General features: G+C 35.5%; 1 protein-coding gene across 1 annotated transcript; it reads right to left on the reverse strand.

Moving 5' to 3' along the window:
• Positions 1–1785: 1785 nt before the first annotated feature.
• Positions 1786–9865, reverse strand: LOC123524063 (uncharacterized). Its single transcript, XM_053539261.1, has 6 exons — positions 7529–9865; positions 7050–7223; positions 5754–6770; positions 5058–5254; positions 3076–4729; positions 1786–2825 (listed from the first exon to the last, which is right to left on the reverse strand). The coding sequence occupies exons 2-6, from the start codon at positions 7179–7181 to the stop codon at positions 2733–2735; spliced, it is 3093 nt and encodes a 1030-aa protein (XP_053395236.1). The 5' UTR covers positions 7182–7223; positions 7529–9865; the 3' UTR covers positions 1786–2732.
• Between the last annotated feature and the right edge of the window lie 35 nt (positions 9866–9900).

A 9900-nucleotide genomic window follows, 5' to 3' on the forward strand; every position in this document is an offset into this window, starting at 1 on the left:
CTGGGTCATGTGGGCTCAATAACTAGGTCACCTCAAATCCAAGGAAAAGCTTGTAAACACTAGAGGTCATATTTATGACCCTATCTTCATGAAACTTGGTTAGAATGTTTATCTTGATGATTCCAAGGCCAAGTTCGAAACTGGGTCATGTGGGGTCAAAAAATAGGCCACCACTCACATTAAAGGAAAAGCATGTTAACACTAAGAGGCCACATTTATGACCCTATCATCATGAAACTCGGTCAGAATGTTTATCTTGATGATTCCAAGGCAAATTTTATGCAGGTGAACGATATAGGGTCATCATGTCCCTCTTGTTTGAAACTATTAGTTAGAATTACAACAAGCTTGGTCTGTGGTATCCATGCATGGACCTCTCTCAAGTTTGTTCAAGTGGTCTAAAATAGTAAAACCTTTAAACAACTCCTCGTGAACCACAGGATGGAACTTTATCAAACATGATCTGTAGCATGCCTATTTGGACCTCCTTTAAGTTTGTTCTAATAATTTTGCTTTGTCCACTTGAGACGCCAGCAGTGCTAAAAATAGAAAAAAATGTAAATGACTTCTTTATTCACTAAACATGGTCTGTAGTGTCCTTTCATTGGCATCTTGCAATTTTATTCTTATAATTATACCGCCAGATACTGGATTCCGGTCTGTCTGTCTGTCGTCTGTCTGGGATATTTCTCAGCAATTGTTTGCCAGTTTTCCATCAAACCTTGTAATTATTATCAGTACCAAGCCTACTGTAGAACGATTTAGAATCCGATATAGGAAATTCATCCACAATTGGTATTTTTAAATTAAAACTTAAACTAAAATATAAACCTCCTTTTGTACCGACATATTTTTGTATTGGCGAAAGGCTGTACTGGGTTTTCCATGCTGAAATGCGTAATAAATGCAATTTATTTAGAAATCATTTGAGAGACGATGCTGCATGTGATTGCGGTCATGCTATTGAAGGTGCTGAACATTTTCTCTTTAAATGCAGATATTATGTTTTACAAAGAATACAGCTTTTTAACGCCACACGTATTTTTCATCCACTGAATACGCGTACTCTTTTGTTTGGTGGTGAAAATTATACTGAAGAAGAAAATTAACTAATATTTTTAGAAGTACAAAAATATATCAAACATACAAATCGTTTTCGTTAAGATATCTGATTGGTGCCAAATTATTATATTATTACCTTAACGCAATTGTAACTTCCCCAGTTATGACCAAGGACTTCGGACTCTCCCTCTTCCTATCTTTCCATCTATCTCGCTTTCTGTTCATTTCTACACTTAATTCATTACTACTTATTCTTCAACATTGTTGTTATTCATTTCGCTTAGCTTCGTACTCTTCCAGTTACATTTTTTATCACTTTTTTTTTCATAAGCATACAATGCAATCAATAATATAAATTTTCCTTTAAATATACCATCGGGAACTGACCGAACTACTAATGTCATATGAACTTGTGGTCCAACCCTTTTACCTTTCTTAGAATGTTTTGTATATGATCTGTATATGTACATTGTATATGTTGTCATAAAAAAGGAAGGAATAAAATATGTTTAAATCAAATCAAAAATCAAATACCAAGCCTAGTTGTGCATATGCGAAGCGGGATCCATATTACCCTTACGGAAATGTTCTAACGGCAATATCCTGACGGCAATGTTCCTTGCGATATTTGCATATTTACAGAATTATTGGAATAAGTATGCAATTAGGTCTCCACAATCTTTGCATCTGTGCAAAAAATGATTACAACAAACTCTAGACAATGCAATACTTTATTAACTAATTAATACATCAATGTATAAGATATTGCACATGACAAAACTGGCGCTAAAGAGAAGATGCAATTAATGTTTTATTTTAATCAATTTTTAGATGCATTTAAACTTTAATGAATGTTTTACAAATGCAGATATAGAATAATTGATATGTATACACGCCCGGTAATAAATCACATCCAAGCCCTTATAAAAGTCAGTCAGTTCGATATATTAACGTACTAGTATGTCTTTTCAGCTAAATCTGAAGGTATTATTTATCAGATTCTTAAGAAAACCATGTAATATTATAAAAGAGCAAGGGAAGTTTTCGAAGCTAAACAGAGTAATCAAAAGATAAAACATGATACATGTAATAGATGCACAATTTTTTTCTAACGATTGGATTTGAGACAAGATATTCCTATGCAGCCATAGAATTCAGTTAACGGCTAATATCAAACATGACACAAATTTCCGCTATTGTTAACTTTGGAACGTTGTGAAATATTCAATCAGGCGATCACGATAACACGACAGACAGTTGTTTGTCAGATTTTGTTAATTCATTATCGATGCCTCTATATGGAAAGTTATCACGGAATAGTATACCTTAAAATTCGCATTATTGAAGAAAAGCACATAGTGTCGACACGATTGGTGGGCACAATAATGTTAGACGAATTGGTAAACATAACAAAATTACAATAGCTAATTATGCATTTTGAACATCTCGTGAGGTCACGTTGTATCAATTTCGCGTCTATGAGTAATTTACAGTAGGCAATACCGCAGACTTTGCTTTGAAAATAAAATACAGCATGTACCGGTCTCTCTTATGTTATCACACCAACAATCAAACGCTTAGTTCAAGTGCTATCCCAAGCTGTCGAAAACACTCATCCCACAAAGCAACGACATGCCACTCTTTGGTCAAGGCATTCGAAATACAGTGCGTCAGTTATTTTCTACTGTCTTTTGGTTATAGGCCTTTTCCCTGGCCGAGTTCTGACGTTCTTCCATTCTTTCAAAATCTTCCTCAGACATTATCTGAAATAAATTATTAATTATCTGCAATACATAGACTTTGTCTAATAAAGCACAAGATGCTGTGTTGGACAGAAATATTATCGAAAGTAAAAACCATCAATGAGTCAATCATGTAGCAAATTGTACACACGGCGCATGAAACAGAATTTATTTCACCGGATATAAAAATTAGATTTTTCATTGATATTTTAGCCGAAGAAGAATTAGGAAACATCATCACACTTTTGCCCGGTGCACATCTATATCTTACCTTGAACAAAAGAAGATCAGACCATTTGTCAGAACCGATGTCAAATCTCGCTAGCAGACGACATCTAGTTGATTTTGGACCAGTCCACACCTGCCCAACCCATAGCCAGCTTTCACCTACACGGTCTAGATGGTACCATCCGTTGGCAGACACTACAGCCACATCGAGTGCGTTCTTAACATTTACTTTAAATGTTATATCTTCTTTCTCTTCAAGGTGATGTGAAAGTGGAGATTCGATTTTGTACCAGGAATTCCAACTGCTTCCAACCTTTGGAAAGCACGACCATTTCTCTGATGGGACGCTGACCTGTATTGTGTCCTCTCTGATCGTTCGAAAGCGACCTTTGTTGACCTCTCTTCCCAGCACCTTGAGAGTGTATTTACCATTTCTTGGGAAATTGAGATCAATATAACCAGAGTTTTCATCTATCCAGTGCATTGCATGATCTGACAAATTGAGTTCTTGTCTGTCATGTAGTTTCAGTTCTACCGTCAGCTGTATCAAACCGGTGGTACCGACAGTTAAATGCAGTTTCCCATTCTCCGGCGCGTGCAACGGGTCTTTTTCATCAGTACTGAAACTTTTATCACTAAATTTTAGTTTTGGGATGACCACTTTTTTCTCTTTACTTATCAGATAGTTACAAAAATTCGTGAACTCTGCCCTTGGATCCGCTCTAGCCGACAGCTGCAATGTGAACAAACCTGTTACTTTGGTGTCAATATCCACAACAAAAATGACGTCGTTGTTTCTGTCTTTCAGTATGCTAACTTTCAGAGCGTCTGGATTTATGTGAACATCTTCTTTAAACATCACATGCTCAAACTTTAATCTTTTTTCATCATGGAAGGCAATCTGGATGACACCATTTTGCATTAGTATTTCTCCAGAATGATACAAAAGTGGCGTCAATCCCAATTTGAACGTGTCTAACCCCGGACCCCATTCTTCTCTTGGATTAGCTGGGAATGGCTTAGAAAAGTGTTCACCCTCATATACAAGTTTATAAGAGATAACATTCTGCCATAAGTGACCATCTGGAGAGCCAGCTATATCAAGAATATAGGAACCCGTCTTTGGGAATCTTACACGCACTTTAATCTTATGGCTTTTCAGTATGGTCTCCAAAAACACATATGTTCGCGCACGAGCTGATGACATCGAGTAGTCGCAAATTTGAAAGCAACACTTGAATTGTAGCATACTTTCTTCGTGAAATGCTAATGAAATGACCGTTTCAGCGGTCTTGACAACAATTACTGCCTTCGGACTGTTTGAAACCGTCATGCCAAAAGCAAAGAAACCCGGTCGCAACACTGCTAAGTCAGGAAGCTCTGCCTTCGTAACAGGTCTCGCCAGTAATTGCCAGTATTCTTCATCTGGATAATGACTGAAAATAAAATCTTCAGGATCTTGAAACATCTGTTCAACGTGATCAAACAAGTTCTCGTCAATTTCTGCCATTGGAGACTGGTAAGTTTCAGCATTTTCTGCTAGTGTATCTTGATGTATGAACGGGTCCACCAAAAGCCATACGTAATTAATCATAACTGCCAACCAGTTTCCATGATTAAGGTTCGGATCATCTCCTGGTACGTAGCTTGGCCCGCGAATAATTCCTTTAACAAGCTTTGTTTTAATTCGAGCAAATCTATAAAAGATAATGAAACAAAATTACTAGTTTTAGATAGTGGTTGATCAAAGAACAGAATAACATGTGAGGAAACGAAATCATATTATGAAATAAAAGTTTTCCACAAAACAAATTCAAATTATTAATCGCCTAAATTAATGAAGCATGCCAGGAGGAATCTACAGTTCACATTTAGGAACCGTGTAAGGCCTGAATACTGTGGTAGCAAATGATAATATCTATTTTGTCTGTAATATCAAAGTCCGAAGTAAAACAATTTAGTGTTTTTCTTGTTTAACATCGCTGATACCATGTTACACGTTATGATTTCAGAATTGGGGCTTACTTGCACATTGTTCTAAATTGTCTGCAACACTCGTCTTGTGTTTCTGGCTTGTTATTTTGACTACCGTATCTCTGAAACTGCCAGAAAACTATCCAGGTCGATAGCATAGTCAGTTTCCGCATGTCGTCGTCTAACCCGTCACACAGATAATGGACAATATCAACAGTTTCACCATCTAGCAGAAGAGACTCTGGCATCTACAATTAGACATTTGAGTATAATTTTGTATTTTATCTAATAAAGCGAAATTATTTGTTTTACAGATTGCTCGAATAGACTACATATTATGATTAGTGTATTTTTTTATCTATGCTAAAATATAGACAATAATTTGTTTAATTAACTTATTTAAGTCGTTTATTTTTTTTTCAACAGCTGCATTTGAGTTTTATGATGCCATATAAACTTTAAAGTAAACTTATAGTAGGGTTTAACGGTACATCGACACAATTATTGGTAATATGACGACTTTCCAGCTTTCAATGGTGGAGGAAAACCCCAGGTGCCCCTTCGGGCATTATTTCAACACGGGTGGGCACCTGGTTAAAACTCCTTAAAGTAAGCTAATTGTTCTAAGTTCCATTCATCAGCTACAGTACTTTAAACATATGTTTATACAAGCACATAAACTGGCAAAACCGGAAGGAAAATCATATGTGTGCGCTCATTAAAATAATTTATAAACAGTATACTTACATTTTGTATTTTCTCCCGGGCTTCTTCTAATGCGTTTGTTTCTGTCGCGAGATATTCGCTCTTTGTGATCTTAGGTGGATGCGGAAGAACATTGCCATCCTCGTCAACCGGGGAGGGAATGTCCAATCGTCTGTATATCTTTTGGGCTTCACTCACAATGGAAGGTGATGGGAACGCTTCAAAGAATCCGTAACTGCGAATGCAGTTTTTAATCTCTGTCCTGTACTGTTGGTACAAGTCATCAGATATTTCTTTCACCGAATATATCGAAGCTGAACCAAAAGAATAAACTCGCTGTCTGGGTATGTCTAATCCCTCGAAGGGATCTATATCGTCATCATCACAAATGATACCATCATTTTCAGCAGATTTTGGAGTCGGAGACTGAACTCGTCTATTGTCGTTTGGAATATCAAGACAAGTTTGAGTTTGAAACAGAAGTCCATTCCCCTCAGGGAACATAAGGTGTTCCTTTATCTTCTCAGGTTTAGAATTTTTAGTTAAATCAAAGTTGTCTTCTGTGTAGTTTGAATTTGCTCTATCCTCTTCTTTTGATTGCACCGACCCTAGTCCATGCTGCAAAGGACCAAGTTCGTATATACCTTTGGTGCCAATCGATTTAGCTCTCAATTCGGAATTTTCATTTTCATCTGAAGATTCGTCCTCCATAATTTCTGTGTTTCTGCCTATAGCTGTTTTAATTCTAGATTTATCTCTTTCGTATACTACAGCATGCGGATTGTAATTGGCAGAATTAATTCTCGTGGGTCTCTCAGCAACAGTTGATGTAAAGATTGGACCAGTTGCCCTTACACTGCCATCAGGGTACGTTTGTATATCATTTCTGTTGAACCTTGTGTTTAAAATATGAAGATCGTTATTGCAGTTTGTTTTCAGTCTTTTATAAATATCTCCCCACTCTTGTTCATCAATGTCGTCATCGTCTGCTGCACATAACATTTGCGTTACATCATTTTTCTTTCCTGGGGATTTTGGTATGTCTCTACTCGACCCGTCCTGTGTGTAAATAATATACTTTACAGACAATACATCAGAATTAGGTTATATAAATATTTATCAAAACATTACGCACGTGCAACTTCAAACTTAATTGAAATCTAATTTTACAAACGTTTGATTCGCATAATCCGTAGCATTGGTTTTAGTTGGTGTGATGAAAGCTACATATCCGAAGTATACATTTTCAGAATAAAAAGTTCACAAAATCTACTTAACAGAATATGCGAATGAAAAAAAAGTAACAATTTTATGAAATAAAATAAAAAAGTATCTTACAGATTTTTCCTGTTCTGTCCTTTCATCATTGTGAAGTATGCCAGTTGTTTCCTTTTTATCTTTTTCATTCAGAGTTCCAGAGGTGTTATCCGATACTGAAAATTTATCAGTTTTAGACACCGGTGTACCCATATCCGCAGGTAAATTATGTTTCTACTGTTAAAAAGTTACAACCTGTAATTAGATATTTTCATGCTGGGGGTAAGAATATAAATTCAGTTGAAAACATAAAATTCGAGCGTATAACTTTGTAACGGAAATCGCAGTAAGTGACAGAAACACAACTGTCGTGATTGTTCACCATTAAACTAGCAAATCTTCACCTATATAAATATCAAAAGAAGGATTGAAACAATTAAAACGCCGAACGACGTGCGAATAGATTAAGATATAAATAATTTAAGCATTTAAGACAATGTAAAGTACACAGTAGCGATCATTCTCTTCACATTATTAATCGAACAAAAGAAGATACGCACACGATCAATATGTTTCCTCTCCAATCGTTCTGAACATCTAGCACAAATAGATCATCTTCCTGCATATTAATCAAGTGGTCCGTTTTTCCTTTATTAAGATAGTGATCAAATTTAAGGCTATATTTCATTTTTGCATCAATGGAATGTTGTGATTTTCTTAAATATATTGTAAATAAACTGTTATAATTAGAATTATGTCTGCATTTCAAAACCGATAAAGATCTTACAATGTCAGTAACCCATAAATATTAAAAACTTTATTGTGTTAATGACCAATAAATTATATAAACAAGAAAACAAATCTTCAAACAATATTAGGTTGAGCACATTATGTAAAAGTATTACATAAAGAGACATGTTGAAAACGAGAATTAATTTGAGTATTTTCAAAAATGCGTTTGAAAAGTATTTGAAACACCCAGATCTATCTTTGTTCTTTTTCGTGTCAAGAAATCGGCAGTTTAACTGATAGTTCGTAATATCTAATTTTGATAAAAGTACACCCGGTTGTTCAGTCCCATTTAAAGAACATTTTGGCATTTTTTTTACTCTAGATATGTATTAAAGGATCAAAAATGTTCATTGCATGGTGTTAGGTCCCTTTTAGAAATTAAATATTTTACAATTTAGTTTAGTAAATATTCTTCCTTAAATATTAAAGTGCATGTATTTGACAAGAGAGTTATGATGGCCCTACCTCGCTGACCTAAGTTTCACAGCTTGCTTGCAGAGGGTAAAACAAGAAATAGGACCGGTATTTCCTGTCAAGTTTCCACTAAATAAACATGGGCAGGTCATGTGTTTGTGGATAAGGGTTTGGGCGTTGGAGAAGTGGTAATGCCACAGGATACTAAAAGAAAATATCAAAATATAAAGAAAAAATAAAAACCTTTTTGGCGGGAACTGTGGGATGTAGTAAGTGTGAGGGAAGGTTACGACGTGATACCAGAAACGATATAAAAAAACCCAAGAAACTGAGAGTAAAAATCGTAAGGTGGTGGCGGACAGGTTGGGGATGTTGGTGGGAGCTTAAAATGATATGGTAAAGGGTCGCCCAAAGGAAATTTGTTTGAAATTTTATATTGAATTTGGGCCAGCAGTTTCACAGGAGACGACTTCTGAAGTTTCCTAAATAGCCATGTAAAGAAATTATCCCCGTTCCCGACGGCCATGCTTTTAACAAATCAATATGGCTTCTAAGTTTTCCTAATTCTATACACAGAAACAAGCCCCATCACCGGCGGCTGTATTTTTAACGAAACAAAATGGATTAAAGGAAGTTGGTGGTCACTACAATACATTGCCGTGAAAATATTTTGAAACTGGAATATTGGTTTCACAGAAGATTTTCGAAGTTTTCCTTATAGCAATGAAGGGGAAACAAGACACACCCTAGCAGTCTTGTTTTTTTTAATGAAATGGAATTATTTGACGGACAGTGCCACACAAGAAATCATTTCAAAATCAGACCAGCAGTTTTTGAGTAAAAACTTTTTGAAGCTTTTCCAACTGGTAACCATGGCAATCAGAATTCTGCATAGATGACCTGGTTTTGAAGGTATCTGGAAGGGGACAATCGCTGTTAACATTGGTTGAAGCTGGTTAAATGGTTTAGATGATCTTCAAAGAACATTATGGACGAGCGACGGGCGGTCGAAGGGCATCCTACAATCCTAAAAGCGTGAGCTAAAAGCCAATAATTTCTTTTGCTTTCAATATTATTTCGAACTTTACATTTCTCTTTGATAGATATCGTGAAATTTCAACAATCTGAAGAAATGCAAAGTACTTTAGTAGCGCAAACAATATAGGAAAAGGCAGGTATCAATATTTCTACAAACTTGTGTTTCTAAAGAACTTGGGTAAACGAAACTATTTGTTTTTTACCATTCTTCTCATATTCATGTAATTCCTTAGGCAAAGTATGTGGTTTCGTAATCATGATAATGAATCAAATTAAAAAAATAACTACAGTGAAAATATTAATGAGAAGATGAATAAGACGTTAAAGTTGGAACAACTGCATTACCGGGTCAAAATAAGATTGCACTCTTTTAAAAGCAAATGTTTACGAAACTGAATGAGAAGATTAGTGGAACATACTTTTCAATTCCAAACTGTGATATTGCCAACAGCATAAATGAAATGACCAGTTAAAATATATACTTATTAGGTAAATATTGAAATTCTTTCTTTGTTTACTAAGTTATTTCGGACTAATAGTAATAATTTCAATTACTAACATGAATCTAATGAACTAAACTTATTACTCCAAAAGACATATGGGTGATATTAGAAATACAGTTCGCGAAATGAAGTTGGTGATGTGACCTCGAACAAAAATAAACGTGTATTGGTACTTTCCAGCAAGA

This window comes from Mercenaria mercenaria, chromosome 3 (genome assembly GCF_021730395.1).
Source record: "Mercenaria mercenaria strain notata chromosome 3, MADL_Memer_1, whole genome shotgun sequence".
NCBI classification, from domain to species: Eukaryota; Metazoa; Mollusca; class Bivalvia; order Venerida; family Veneridae; genus Mercenaria; species Mercenaria mercenaria.

Excerpts from the sequence above, each read along its gene's own strand:
- LOC123524063 (XM_053539261.1), bottom strand. The coding sequence starts at position 7,181 with ATGGGTACACCGGTGTCTAAAACTGATAAATTTTCAGTATCGGATAAC. Across the intron at positions 6,771-7,049 it reads GGACAGAACAGGAAAAATCT|GACGGGTCGAGTAGAGACAT; the intron begins GTAAGATACTTT and ends ATTTACACACAG. Across the intron at positions 2,826-3,075 it reads CTGATCTTCTTTTGTTCAAG|ATAATGTCTGAGGAAGATTT; the intron begins GTAAGATATAGA and ends AATTTATTTCAG.